Below are 15,854 nucleotides of genomic sequence, written 5' to 3' on the forward strand. Positions count from 1 at the left end.
AAATATGCAGAAGGATATATTCAACCAATCACTACTAACCAAGGCATTCAATCTTTGTTCTGTTCCATCACATGTAGTACTAGCTAAGATTTTGAGTGATACATGGAGCCTGCCATGAAGGGTTACTAAAGACTAGTCAATATAACAAATAACTATAATAACTCCAACAGTCATGTAGGTATAAAGTCATGTGTCATTGATAAGCCTCAGATAATCTTATGTTAGGATCAGAGGAGGGAAAGAATTTTTTTCCCTTTATCTGTGGTTGTAGCATACACTGGCTGGGATAAAAGCAGTTTAAGAAAGATGAGGAAAGGGTTCATGAAAAAAGTGGTCTTCTAGCTGCCAGATTTTTGTGCCTGCTTGATTTTTAGCTCTGAGTTCAGAGCTAATGAGGATAAGGAAAGACCCACTAAAAAGTGTTGAAAGACTGTTTATTCCCTGGAGATATATGCAGACATTATGTGGCCATTACAACAATTTAAAGCAATAATAGAATTCACTTTTGTTTAGCCTTATCATTTTCCCACAGACAGGCAGAGCTAATAACTTGTCCTTGAAAATTAACCTCTTGATTTCTTTGTTAAGAGACCTCATCTTAAAGAAAAATGGGCCAATATGCCTCAATATATTGGAAAGGGAATAAACCATTTGCCCATAATTTCCTGAAGATACAACTATATTTGTCCAGGTTTTCCAGAGAAGCAGAACAAAGAGAATATGCATATATAAATATGTATTTATATAAACATATAGAAATCGCTAAAGAGATGTATTATAAAGAATTGGCTCATGCATTACAGAGTCTGAGAAGTCCCGAGACCTCAGTTGGCAAACTGGAGGCCCAGAAAGCGGGGAGAGTGCATGGTGCAGTTCTAGTCCCAGTCCAAAGTGCTGAGACCAGAAGAGCAGATGGTGTAAGTTCCAGGCTGAAAGCTAGAAAGCTCAAGATCCAAGAAGAGCCAATAGCTCAGTTCGAAGGCATGGAAACACTGATACCCCAGCTCAAGGCAATCAGGCAGAAAGAATTCCTTCTTACTCCAGGGAGCCTTTCTGTTTGTGTGTGAGTGCATGTTTAGTCATGTCCATCTCTTTGCGACCCCGTACAGGCCTTCAACTGATTGGATGAGAGCCACCCTAATGGAGGTAATATATTTCACTCATCTACTCATTTGAATATTAATCTCATCCAAAACCACATTCACAGGCACACCCAGAATAATGCTTGACCAATACCTAAGAGGCAAGTTCAATAACTGGGTTGGAAAAAATCCCTTGGAGAAGGAAATGACAACCCACTCCAGTATTCTTACCTGGGAAATTCCATGGACAGAGGAGCCTGTCAGGCTACAGTCCATGGGGTCACAAAGAGTCAGGCACAACTTTGTGACTAAAAAACCATATCAAATATCTGAGAACCCCATGGTCAAGTCAGCACAAAAAATTAATCATCACAACATGCTCACTGTGACCAGCACAGCTTGTGAAAACTCTTGTACACATCTTCTTTAGTTTCTCAACTGTGTTTCAGGGCCTCAGTTGTTTTTTAGACATTAATTTTTGTATGGAAAACCAGAAGCTAGTACAGACAACTGCCGTCAAAGCTGACTACTGGCCTTTGGAAAGGAGGATTCTCTGTCCTGGTGCATTCATTGTGCATGACATCTTATGCAATGCCTCGAGCTGGTTACTGGCCTCTAGAAATTCATATAATGTGAAACATGAACTATTTTATACAGAGGATTATTTACCTGAATATTCTAACTTTGAATGACAGAATCTTGATACCATTGTTCAGTTAGAATGTACTCAAACTAGAAATATAGCCATAGCAAATGATATCCTGAGTTGTTTTAGTAACTTGGAAATTTTATGATGTTTAAAAATTAGTTGAGAATAAAATAACTCAATTATGGAATGAGAAATAGAAACTAGCCTAGAGCATGGCATAAGCTTCCACTTGGGAAATTACATGAACCTGTAAATCTAGGTATGGCTGAATGGTTTCTCCTCTGGTTCAGGGATCTGATAAGTCTCTGAGAAGTGCTCGACACTGTTCTTGAGACTCTCTAGTCTACACTGAAAGTTCATAAAAATTCACAATCTTGGACTTCCCTGGTTGCGCAGTGGATAAGAACCCACCTGCCAAAGCAGGGGCACAGGTTTGTCACTTTCCACTGTCTCCCCATTTATTTGCCATGAAGTGATGGGACCGGATGCCATGATCTTAGTTTTCTGAATGTTGAGCTTTAAGCCAACTTTTTCATTCTCCTCTTTCACCTTCATCAAGACGCTCTTTAGTTCTTCTTCACTTTCTGCCATAAGGGTGGTGTCATCTGCATATCTGAGGTTATTGATATTTCTCTCGGCAATCTTGATTCCAGCTTGTGCTTCTTCCAGCCCAGCATTTTTCATGATGTACTCTGCATGTCAGTTAAATAAGCAGGGCGGCAATATACAGCCTTGACTTTCTCCTTTTCCTATTTGGAACCAGTCTGTTGTTCCATGTCCAGTTCTAACTGTTGCTTCCTGATCTGCATACATATTTCTCAGGAGGCAGGTCAGGTGGTCTGGTATTCCCATCTCTTTCAGAATTTTCCACAGTTTATTGTGATCCACACAGTCAAAGGCTTTGGCATAGTCAATAAAGCAGAAGTAGATGTTTTTCTGGAACTCTCTTGCTTTTTCGATGATCCAGCAGATGTTGGTAATTTGATCTCTGGTTCCTTTGCCTTTTCTAGAACCAGTTTGAACATCTGGAATTTCATGGTTCATGTATTGTTGAAGCCTGGCTTGGAGAATTTTGAGCATTACTTTGCTAGCATGTGAGATGAGTGCAATTGTTCAGTAGTTTGAGCACTCTTCGGGATTGCTTTTTATTGGGATTGGAATGAAAACAGACCTTTTCCAGACCTGTGGCCACAACTGCGTTTTCCAAATTTGCTGACATATTGAGTGCAGCACTTTCACAGCATCATCTTTTAGGATTTGAGATAGCTCAACTGGAATTCCATAATGTCCACTAGCTTTGTTTGTAGTGATGCTTCCTAAGGCCCGCTTGACTTTGCATTCCAGGATGTCTGGCTCTGAATTTGTCAATAAGGAGTTCATGATCTAAGCCACAGTCAGCTCCCCATCTTGTTTTTACTACTGTATAGAGTTTCTCCATCTTTGGCTGCAAAAAATGTAATCAGTCTGATTTTGGTGTCAACCATCTGGTGATGTCCATGTGTAGAGTCTTCTCTTGTTTTGTTGGAAGAGGGTGTTTGCTATGGCCAGTGCATTCTCTCGGCAAAACTCTATTATCCTTTGCCCTGCTTCATTCATACTACAAGGCCTAATTTGCCTGTTACTCTAGGTGTTTCTTGACTTTCTAGTTACATATTAAAAAGCTTCTCTATGTTTTCGGATCATATTATCCACATTGTGATTTAAGGTAAGACGATGTATATATTTGGGAAGAGAGATGAGAACATTCTAAAGCTTTCAGAATGCTGCAAAAAAAAATTCATTTGTCTCATTGCTAATGATGACATTAGCAAGTGAAACATGAACTCAACTCACTTAAAATCTGTTGGTTGCATGGCTTCATGGAAAGGAGTTTTGAGTCACGTTTGCCTTATGTTTTTTGCTCTCCCGCTTCTTGTCAGATGTGTTACCTCATCTCTGTAAGCCACAGTACCTCTCATTTTTACACCACAGTATAAAAATGTTTAAGAATAAGGTAAGTTAGCATGTATGGAAGTAATTTGCACAGTGCCCCATTTATTCGTTATATATGGTGTATAATTTTCTGGAATTTAATAACTATATTAAATCACAAAAGAAAAATATGTCCTCCTTCTACATATATTTCTTCAGTTACTTAAAGTAAACAAATCTCTAGTCACGGGTACTACTGGGTTTTAGAAGGTGCTATTACCTCTGCTTAGTTCTGCTGAGGACCCAAAGCAAAGTGAACAAAATTTGAGATAAATTTTTTTTGCATAGCTTGAAGAATACAAGTAGGTCAGAATGTTAAGGTCCGATGATAGTAAAAATTAATTTTTATCATGTGAAGGCAGGAAAGTTTCCTTTAAATATTTTGTCCATTGAGTACATGGGGTGTTCCTTTAAGGGTGAGAATGCAGACTAGCAAGGACAAAATCTGGCTTAAAAGGAACCCTGATAAAAATGACTTTAAAATCTTAAAGCTAAAAGTCACCTCAGTGGGGGGAAAGAAAAAGAGCTACTTCTGAAAATCACATACAGGCTATGCTGGTGAAGGAACAGCAGACTACAAAAGTAACATAATTTCAGTGAGTCAAGAAAAGATTAAAGGAAATCTGTATTTTGTGAAGGCAGTCTAACTCTGCTATCAGAACTTGAGATAAGTGACATAAAACAAAACCACACACCAGTTTTACCTGCTACTCTTGGCATCAAAATCCTAACTTATTAAAATGCTTATTAATGATATATGAATAGTTGCAGAGACATTTCCCATCTCTAAAAAAGCTTAGGCTTGCTCACATTTTTGTTCTTTTAAAATAAGTGAAGTTCTTCAGTATAAGAAGTGCTTGCTCCAGAAGATGTGCTGTATATACAATGGAATATTACTTAACCATAAAAACAACTGAAATAATGTCATTTGCCGCAACATGGATGGACCTAGGGATTATCATATTATGTGAAGTAAGTCAGATAGAAAGAGACAAATATCATATGGTATGATGTATATGTAGAATCTAAAAAAAAAATGATACAAATGAACTTATCTACAGAAGAGAAGTAGAGTCACAGATATAGGAAACAATCTTATGGTTGCCTAAGGGACTAATGAAGGGTGTGGGGAGAGGTAAATTAGACATTTGGGATTAACATGTTCACACTACTATATATAAAATAGGTAAGCAACAAGGACCTACTGTGTAGCACGGGGAATTATACACAATATCTTGTAATGACCTGTAATAGAAAAGAATTTGAAAAAGAATATATATTTGTATCTGTGCATATGTATAACTGAATCACTGTGCTGTATACTTGAGACTAACCCAACATTGTAAATTAAACACATGTCAACATAAATAAATAAATGAAGTTAGAGGAAAAGCATTAAAAAAGTAAGAGTGACCTCAGGGATATATCAGCATATTGCCTCTCAAAACACAGGGTGGGACCAGCTATACTTATAGCATTTATTGACTGACTGAACTGCTGCTGTGCCGCTTACTTATATAATAGATCATATTCCGTTCTGATAACAAAAGCCTAGAGTAAACCATGCTCTCCTTTCCTGAATGTCAGGAGGCTCAGAATCAATTCTTACGGCCAACATCAGCAACCGTATTGATGCTTGGTATTAACTATTAGAAGGAGTTTTTTTGTTTCTTCCATTTGTCATTGCTTTGATTTCTTATTTCTGTTTTATTCATCTTATGCTATGTATCATTACTTAACTAAAGTTAAAAGTTCGAGAAAGCCGTAAGGGACTCCTCCAGCTCAAGTCCCTCCTCAGAGAAGTCCACAGTCCCCAGGGGAGGACTGCTTTCGTATCCTTGCCAGGCTCAGCCACTGGCTGGGCGCTGCCTGCAGGAGGTATGAAACCAGTAAAAACACAAGATGGAATTCAGAGAGCAAGTGGAGAAGCTCAGTCAAAATTTAGACTATCGGTACTGCGCCTTTCATGGCGCGCATTCCCATAGTCACCAGAGTGCCCTGGGGCAGCAATAAGGTCTTCTGTCTTAAAAACTTTTCATAATTTATCTAATAAGTTGCTTCAGTCGTGTCCAACTCTTTGCAACCATATGGACTGTAGCGGGCCAGGCTCCTCTGGCCATGGGATTCTCCAGACAAGAATACTGGAGTGAATCGCCATGCCCTCCTCCAGGGGATCTTCCCAACCCAGGGAGTGAACCTGCATCTCTTTTGTCTCCTGCATTGTCAGATGGGTTCTTTGCCACTAGAGCCACCTGGCAAGAGCCAAATGTGTACCACTGTCAGATGCCAGTCGGGTAAATTTGGATATGAATTATTACAGTAGACTTGACTCTGCAGGTCTCTTTATTACAACAGAGTTTGTTCCAAGCGTCTCTGCCTCAAACGGCCTGCTCCAAGTTCTAGCTTGAAGTTTGCAAACTAAATTTAAGTCATAACTTATCAATAATTTGATGCTGAATACAGTCAACAAAAGTAAAAGTCTAAGAGAAAATTTATATCATCTAAGAGCACCATACACTCAGGTTTCTCCAGTTTCTGACCAGACTAAAGAAGCTTCTGGAAACTTTTAAGTGTCTGCAGGGTCAAATACCTTTATACTTAGAAAGTCTGAGAAAATTAGATAAATTGACTTTGGTTGAAAGACACAACTCTCTAGGTGCCTAATCACAATATAACAATTGTACTTATGCTATAAATATTATGTTATTATACTATTATAAAATAATATGGGCTTCCCTGGTGACTCAGATGGTAAAGAATCTGCCTGCCAATGGAGAACGCTGCATTTGATCCCTGGGTCGGGAAGCTACCCTGGAGAAGAGAATGGTAACCCACTCCAGTGTTCTTGCCTAGAGAATTCCATGGACAAAGGAGACTGATTGGCTATAATCTATGGGGTTGCAAAGAGTCGGATACCACTGAGCGACTAACACTTTCACTTTCATAAAGTAGTATATTAATGTAATATAAATTAACATGTATATTACACTTCTATATTAATTATATATATAATAAATATTAGTATCAACACTTCTAAAGAATTTTAATTTATTTTTACTCATTTAATTTTCACAACACTATGATGAAGTAAAATTATAATCACCATGTTTTTATTTTGAAATCCAGTTTTATTATTAATTTTTCTGATCACAGAAATACCACATGCTCATAGTAAATATTTTTATTTATTTTTTTCATTTATTTTTATTAGTTGGAGGCTAATTACTTCACAACCTTTCAGTGGGTTTTGTCATACATTGACATGAATCAGCCATGGAGTTACACGTATTCCCCATCCCAATCCCCCCTCCCACCTCCCTCTCCACCCGATTCCTCTGGGTCTTCCCAGTGCACCAGGCCTGAGCACTTGTCTCATGCACCCCACCTGGGCTAGTGATCTGTTTCACCATAGATAATATACATGCTGTTCTTTCAAAACATCCCACCCTCGCCTTCTCCCACAGAGTCCAACAGTCTGTTCTGTATATCTGTGTCTCTTTTTCTGTTTTGCATATAGGGTTATCATTACCATCTTTCTAAATTCCATATATATGTGTTAGTATGCTGTAATGTTCTTTATCTTTCTGGCTTACTTCACTCTGTATAATGGGCTCCAGTTTCATCCATCTCATTAGAACTGATTCAAATGAATTCTTTTTAATGGCTGAGTAATATTCCGTGGTGTATATGTACCACAGCTTCGTTATCCATTCGTCTGCTGATGGGCATCTAGGTTGCTTCCATGTCCTGGCTATTATAAACAGTGCTGCGATGAACATTGGGGTACACGTGTCTCTTTCAGATCTGGTTTCCTCAGTGTGTATGCCCAGAAGTGGTATTGCTGGGTCATATGGCAGTTCTATTTCATAGTAAATGTTTTTAAAGTGATCTAGGTTTAGAGAAGTATATAATATTGTAGACAGTTAAAATCCTCCATTAATGTTATCACTTGTTCTCAGAATACTTTTCAGCAATTTGATATATCTTCTTGCATATTTTTTGGAGAAGGCAATGGCACCCCACTCCAGTACCCTTGCCTGGAAAATCCCATGGACGGAGGAGCCTGGTAGGCTGCAGTCCATGGGGTCGCTAAGAGTCAGACATGACTGAAGCAACTTAGCAGCAGCAGCTTGCATATTTTTATATTCTTTGGTAACATTTATTACTAATATTGATATTTTATCAAATGCAAGATTAGAGTACATGTATTTTTAAACTTATATTTTTTCACTTACTACTGCCGTAAACAACTTTTTAGATGTGGAAACTCAGACACAGAGTTGAAGTGCCTTGCCTAAGATTCCACAGCAAGTAAGTGCTCAAGTCACATTTGAGCCCAGGGACTCAGTCTTCAGAATCGTGCTCTCAACCATCCCCTGCACCTCTCTTGTACCTCCTCTGCTGATAATGCTTTAGGAGTAATTTGGGATAATAAGAGTCTCAATGAGATCCACATAAGTCATCAACTCTGCCCATATCATGGCTCCCTCCATCTTAATTGCAGAAAGAATCACATTAAACTGACAATTGATGAATTTAGCCAAGATCTGTCATTTTATCAGTGTGGTCGTGCTAATGGACAGGGTTTCTCAAACTGTAAGTTAATTCCCTTTAGTGGGTCATGACTAGTATTTTTAAAAATGAAGTAAAAGAGACTAGAAAACATAAGAAGGTATTCAATGTAATAGAGGTGAAGTGTGTGTGTGTGTGTGTGTGTGTGTGTGTGCTGGATTCAGAAATTATTTTTTAACTAAAGGTTGTGGTTATAAGAAAAAAATCACTATTTATTCAAGAAGCCACCATATCCTCTTTTAAAAATAATTAATTAAAAAAAATTAATTCTAGGGACTTCTGTGATGGTCTAGTGGTTAAGAATCCGCCTTCCAATGCAGGGGATTTGGGTTTAACTCCCGGTTTACCAACTAAAATCCCACATGCCACAGAGTGGGACAACTACTGTGCCAAATAAATAAATATTTTTAAAAAGGGTTAATCCTATTGCCCACCCGTGAATCTTTAACAATAACAGCACTGGATAGTCAACACATTTTAAGTAGAAAAGCTTGGAGTTTCATCTGATCCAAATAGATTATACTCAGAACTGTAGCCACCACTTAGCCTGCCTATGAGAAGGTAATAAAGTAGAATGTGGAGTGTTAAAAATTACTGCTACTGCTACTGCTAAGGCACTTCAGTTGTGTCCGACTCTGCGACCCCATCCCTGGGATTCTCCAGGCAAGAACACTGGAGTGGGTTGCCACTTCCTTCTCCAATGCATAAAAGTGAAAAGTGAAAGTGAAGTCGCTCAGTCATGTCCGTCTCTGCGACCCCATGGACTGCAGCCTACCAGGCTCCTCCGTCCATGGGATTTTCCAGGCAAGAGTATTGGAGTGGGGTGCCATTGCCTTCTCCGTTGGGAAATCCCAGGAGGATTAATGCCTTTGGTTATTTAATCAGGCATCTCATTCTCTACCAACACAACCAAAAGAGCATTCATCTTTACTAGAACACTTGACACTGGTAAAAGCAGCTAAGTACCAAGCTTTTAGCTAGTTCCTACTCTTATCTTTCAAATTCCTTTTTCTGCCTGCTTAGTGCACTAGCCTGACATTTTTCTTTGTTCTTATGGGCATATATCTAGCTTCCTCCCACAGATCTCTTGCATAGAAAGAACTGTACAGACTCTTAACATTTTTCTTCCCCCACGGATGTCAGAAATGCATAAGCATGCAGTGTGTGCTGGGCTGTGGGTGGCAAAGAGAGAAAGATCTCAGGCAGTCACAGGCAATATCTGTTTCTTTTATGTACTTATCCATGACCTTCCTCTTACATCATCTAAGCAGTCACTTATACTTTATTGCACACCCACTGTAGTCAGAGCTTCATGTGAATGGTGGGAAAGATGGCCCTCACACTCAGGAACTTGCAATGCATTGTAGAGACACGGCAAGCAGGTGTGATTAAAAGATACTACTTCATGCTTCAAGAAAAATAGAATGATTTTTCAAAATCCTTTCCAGATGCAAATTACATTTTATTACAGATTCACAAGAATAAATGCTGTACACTTAGAAAACATTTAATTATCTATATTTCCTTGAAATTTATTAAGATTTATGAATTTTGAATAATGCATTTTTATTTATTATTTTTTTGTTTGAGTCCTTCTGATGAAAGATGGCAGATATTGACCTAAGCCAACAAATAATGACAGTCAATTTAAAAATAACATTTTCCATGGAGAAAAAGAGCAGTGGACATGCAACCAAGAAGCAGTTGCTCTGGAGAAACCAAACAAGTATAAATCACTGCTGAGCTTTCAAGATAAAAATGAAGGGATCTTCCATCATTTTTTCCCCCAGTTCTTCCAGTCAAAGCCTCCATTGCAGTCTTTCTCTCTGACCATCAAAGAACCCTATAAACTGCATTTCTGTCCAGTTTAAGTATTTATAATAATAAAAAAAAATCAGTATCACTCAAGATTGTAATATCTAAAATGTGATGAATGCTTTTGCATTGATTTGCATCCCATTCCTTGGTGGCTCAGACAGTAAACAGTCTGCCTGCAATGCAGGAGACTGGGATTTGATTCCCTGATCAGGAAGAAGCCCTGGAGGAGGAAATGGACAACCCACTCCAGTATCTTCTATCTTGCTTAGAGAATTCCTTGGACAAGGGAACCTGGTGGGCTATAGTCTGTAGGGTCACAAAGAACTGGACACGACTAAGAGACTTACACCTCTCACAGTAGGTATACGGGCTATAGCCTAAAATGAAAAAACTTGCTCAAGTTTTATTTTTGACCAGTTCTTGAAGATATAATACTAACACCCAGGCTTTGTCATTCCAAACTTAATCATCTATACAGGAGGAACACATGATTTAATGTATAATTGTATGTATCCCATATTCAGTGATAAATGGTTTTTACAGATGATCTGAAATGCAAATGTTTTGAATCTGCAAAGAAATCCGGAAAGAAAAGTAAATACTTTAATCTGACTCTCACTCTAAATTTATTGTTTTCCTACAGTTAACACTTCACCACCAGAAGTATCATCTTTCAGAACCACTACATTATCCTCAATATCAGTTACAACTCCAGAAAACATCTCCCAGTCTCAAGGTATGAATTCTGTGTGCATGAGTGGAAGCTTGCTTTGTTTAACTACTCCTCACCTAGAAAACATCACCAATTGAAATAAACAGATTACTGAGATATAACTGATATAGAAAAACAGACTGAACATTCTCAGAAAGGGAGGGGACATGAGGAGACTTTTGAAGGTGATGGCTATGTCTGTTACCTTGATTGTGGGGATGATTTCACGGGTATGTGCTTGTGTCCAAACTCTTCAGACTGTATACATTAACTCCCAACCAATCTCGAGTCATAAACAGAACTCTTTCGGAGTGAGATAAAATGTTTTCACTTGAAGCTTCATACCTATCCATCACAGAGGCTACCTAAATAGAGAATGGGGAGGTGAAGGAAGCCTTATGAGGGCTGGCACACATTACCTAAGGTGACTTTTTTTTTTTTTTCTTAAAATAATAGGCCTTGAGAATGCAAAAAATGCAAGCACTTCTACAACCAGCTCCTCTTATTCCAGTGAGTAACACATATATCTTCATTCAATGCAGTAAGTAGATGTGCAGAATGTGTGAATGTCACCAGTAAGGGAAGGGATTCAACTATAAACAGCCTTTTTGAAAATTCACTTAACCTGCAATCCCATTATAATCCCATATAACTGCTTTGAAAGTTTTCTTCTATTGAATCTTGTTTTAATAAATACACTTTGAGCATTTTTTTCCTTACCGTCAGTTCAGTTCAATCTCTCAGTCGTGTCTGACTCTTTGCACCCCCATGAATCGCAGCACTCCAGGCCTCCCTGTCCATCACCAACTCCCGGAGTTTACTCAAACTCATGCCCATTGAGTCAGTGATGCCATGCAGCCATCTCATCCGCTGTCATCCCCTTCTCCTCCTGCCCCCAGCCCCTCTCAACGTCAGGGTCTTTTCCAATGAGTCAACACTTCGCATGAGGTGGCCAAAGTACTGGAGTTTCAGCTTCAGCATCAGTCCTTCCAATGATCACCCAGGACTGGTCTCATTTAGGATGGACTGGTTGGATCTCCTTGCAGTCCAAGGGACTCTCAAGAGTCTTCTCCAACACTGCAGTTCAAAAGCATCGATTTTTAGGCACTCAGTCTTCCTCACAGTCCGACTCTCACATCCATACATGACCACTGGAAAAACCATAGCCTTGAACAGAAAGACCTTTGTTGGCAAAGTAATGTCTCTGCTTTTTAATATGCTATCTAGGTTGGTCATAACTTTCCTTCCAAGCAGTAAGCGTCTTTTAATTTCATGGCTGCAGTCACCATCTGCAGTGATTTTGGAGCCCCCAAAAAATAAAGTCTGACACAGTTTCCACTGTCTCCCCATCTATTTCCCATGAAGGAGTGGGACCAGATGCAATGATCTTAGTTTTCTGAATGTTGAGTTTTAAGCCAACTTTTTCACTCTCCTCTTTCACCTTCAACAAGAGACTTTTTAGTTCTTCTTCACTTTCTGCCATTAGGGTGGTGTCATCTGCATATCTAAGGTTATTGATATTTCTCCCAGCAATCTTGATCCCAGCTTGTGCTTCTTCCAGCCCAGCATTTCTCATGATGTACACTGCATATAAGCTAAACAAGCAGGGTGACAATATACAACCTTGACTTTCTCCTTTTCCTATTTGGAACCAGTCTGTTGTTCCATGTCCAGTTCTAACTGTTGCTTCCTGACCTGCATACAAGTTTCTCAAGAAGCAGGTCAAGTGGTCTGGTATTCTCATCTCTTTCAGAATTTTCCACAGTTTATTGTGATCCATATAGTCAAAGGATTTGGCATAGTCAACAAAGCAGAAATAGATGTTTTTAAGGAACTCTCTTGCATTTTCAATGATCCAGCGGATCTTGGGCAATTTGATCTCTGATTCCTCTGCCTTTTCTAAAACCAGCTTGAACATCTGGAAGTTCATGGTTCATGTATTGCTGAAGCCTGGCTTGGAGAATTTTGAGCATTACTTTACTAGCATGTGAGATGAGTGCGATTGTGTGGTAGTTTGAGCATTCTTTGGGATTGCCTTTCTTTGGGATTGGAATGAGAACTGACCTTTTCCAGTCCTGTGGCCACTGTTGAGTTTTCTGGCATATTGAGAAATTTGCTGGCATATTGAGTGCAGCACTTTCACAGCATCATCTTTCAGGATTTGAAATAGCTCAACTGGAATTCCATCACCTCCACTAGCTTTGTTCATAGTGATGCTTCCTAAGGCCCACTTGACTTAACGTTCCAGGATGTCTGGCTCTATCTGGGTCATGAAGATCTTTTTTGTACAGTTCCTCTGTGTATTCTTGCCACTTCTTCTTAATATCTTCTGCTTCTGTTAGGTCCATACCATTTCTATCCTTATTTGAACCCATTTTTGCATGAAATGTTCCCTTGGTATCTCTAATTTTCTTGAAGAAATCTCTAGTCTTTCCCATTCTGTGTTTTCCTCTATTTCTTTGCATTGATCGCTGAGGAAGGTTTTCCTATCTCTCCTGGCTATTCTTAGGAACTCTACATTCAAATGGGAATATCTTTCCTTTTCTCCTTTGCTTTTCACTTCCCTTCTTTTCACAGCTATTTGTAAGGCCTCCTCAGACAACCATTTTGCCTTTTAGCATTTCTGTTCCATGGGGATGGTCTTGATCCTTGTCTCCTGTACATGTCACGAACCTCCGTCCATAGTTCATCAGGCACTCTGTCTATCAGAATTAGTCCCATAAATCTATTGCTTACTTCCACTGTATAGTCATAAGGGATTTGATTTAGGTCATATATGAATGGTCTAGTGGTCTTCCCTACTTTCTTCAGATTAGGTCTGAATTTGGCAATAAGGATTTCATGATCTGAGCCACAGTCTGCTCCCAGTCTTGTTTTTGCTGACTGTATAGTGCTTCTCCATCTTTGGCTGTAAAGAATATAATCAGTGTGATTTCGGTGTTGACCATCTGGTGATGTCCATGTGAAAGTCTTCTCTTGTTTTGTTGGAAGAGAGTGTTTGCTATGACCAGTGTGTTCTCTTGGCAAAACTCTATTAGCCTTTGACCTGCTTCATTCTGTACTCCAAGGCCAAATTTGCCTGTTACTCCAAGTGTTACTTGACTTCCTACTTTTGCATTCCAGTCCCCTATAATGAAAAGGACATCTTTTTTGGGTGTTAGTTCTGAAAGGTCTTGTAGGTCAACTTCAGCTTCTTCAGGGTTACTGGTTGGGGCATAGGCTTGGATTACTGTGATATTGAATGGTTTGCCTTGGAAACGAACAGATCATTCTGTCATTTTTGAGACTGCATCCAAGTACTGCATTTTGGACTCTTTTGTTGCCCATGATGGCTACTCCATTTCTTCTAAGGGATTCTTGCCCACAGTAGTAGATAGAATGGTCATCTGAGTTAAATTCACCCATTCCAGTCCATTTTAGTTCGCTGATTCCTAGAATGTCGACATTCACTCTTGCCATCTCCTGTCTGACCACTTTCAATTTGCCTTGATTCATGGACCTAACATTCCAGGTTCCTATGCAATATTGCTCTTTAAAGCATCGGACCTTGCTTCTATCACTAGTCACATCCACAACTGGGTATTGTTTTTGCTTTGGCTCCGTCCCTTCGTTCTTTCTGGAGTAATTTCTCCACTTATCTCCAGAAGCATATTGGGCACCTACCGACCTGGGGCATTCCTCTTTCAGTATCCTGTCAATTTGCCTTTTCATACTGTTCATGGGGTTCTCAAGGCAAGAATACTGAAGTGGTTTGCCATTCCCTTCTCCAGTGGACCACATTCTGTCAGACCTCTCCACCATGACCCGACCATCTTGGGTGGCCCCACACGGCATGGCTTAGTTTCATTGAGTTAGACAAGACTGTGGTCCTGTGATCAGATTGGCTAGTTTTCTGTGATTATGGTTTCAGTGTGTCTGCCCTCTGATGCCCTCTCACAACACCTACTGTCTTACTTGGGTTTCTCTTACCTTGGACGTGGGTATCTCTTTACGGCTGCTCATGCAAAGCGCAGCTGCTGCTCCTTACCTTGACCTTAGTGCCAAGCAATTACCACCAGAGGTCAAGGTGAATTGATGGGGTTAGCCTCAAATAAGCCAAATGCACAGGCAGAGATCTCCATAAAAATGAAAATTCACTTTTACAGAACTTTATCTTAATGCTAAAAACAGCCTTTTAAGAAATGTTCCATTTTAGCAAAAATATATATATGTCATATAACATACTGTATATACTAACACTGAATAGAGAGGATATTCATGAATTTCCCTGGAAATTAAGAATAAGATGAATATATATATATATGCAGCTGTGATTATAAAAGATTATCTTAGGTTTAGGTAAAGTCATCCCATTCAAGAAGTTAGCATTGCATTTATGGAGCTGCTGTGTCATGGCGCCTTCATTTCAGGAGGCACTACTGATCTCGTGCAAGATCTAATATGAACCCAGCAAGACCTACTTAAAACAATTATTTAACTGTAAGAGTGAAGTGTAACCCACCCTACAAATGAATTGGAGAGCTAATCTCAACCCCTGATAAATATAAGTATTATGTACACAAGTAGATGAGAACACCTAACTGATTAGTAACTGTAACTTCTGTATCTCTACTTAAATTCCTATGACAGCTTTTTCCTTTCATCACTCTTGTTTTAACCTGGGAAATCACTGCCAGAAAAGAAGGCAAATTCTAAAACACACAGCAAGCCCCCTCTGTTAATAAGAACAGGAAAAACTCACCCTACATACTATTGCAGCAGCACCATACCCACAAGTAAACATTCATAAATACACACATATTTCTTAGACTATGTTGTTGCACTGTAATGTTCATTTATATTCAGTTATGTTCTAATTTAATGATATTATTACAGAAAGATATTTGTGGTTTTCTTAGGAAGTCAGCTTTATGACCAGAATATTTTCACTAGAACCAGTAAGAGATATATCTTTTTTCCTTTCAGCTTTATTGAGATACAATTGACATACAACACTGTATAAGCTTAAACTGTACTTATATCATAAAACTTATCACAATAGTGAATATCT

General features: G+C 39.0%; 1 protein-coding gene across 3 annotated transcripts in view; it reads left to right on the forward strand.

Annotated features, from left to right (window-relative positions):
- Positions 1-15,854, forward strand: part of EMCN (endomucin) — a 118,549-nt gene that overhangs the window by 71,308 nt on the left and 31,387 nt on the right. For all 3 annotated transcript variants that reach the window (XM_065907278.1, XM_065907279.1, XM_065907277.1), the window contains 2 exons: positions 10,736-10,828; positions 11,261-11,314. In XM_065907278.1, the coding sequence (XP_065763350.1) occupies positions 10,736-10,828; positions 11,261-11,314 (147 nt within the window). The remainder of the gene's footprint in view (positions 1-10,735; positions 10,829-11,260; positions 11,315-15,854) is intronic.

The sequence above is a fragment of the Muntiacus reevesi genome, chromosome 16 (assembly GCF_963930625.1).
Source record: "Muntiacus reevesi chromosome 16, mMunRee1.1, whole genome shotgun sequence".
NCBI classification, from domain to species: domain Eukaryota; kingdom Metazoa; phylum Chordata; class Mammalia; order Artiodactyla; family Cervidae; genus Muntiacus; species Muntiacus reevesi.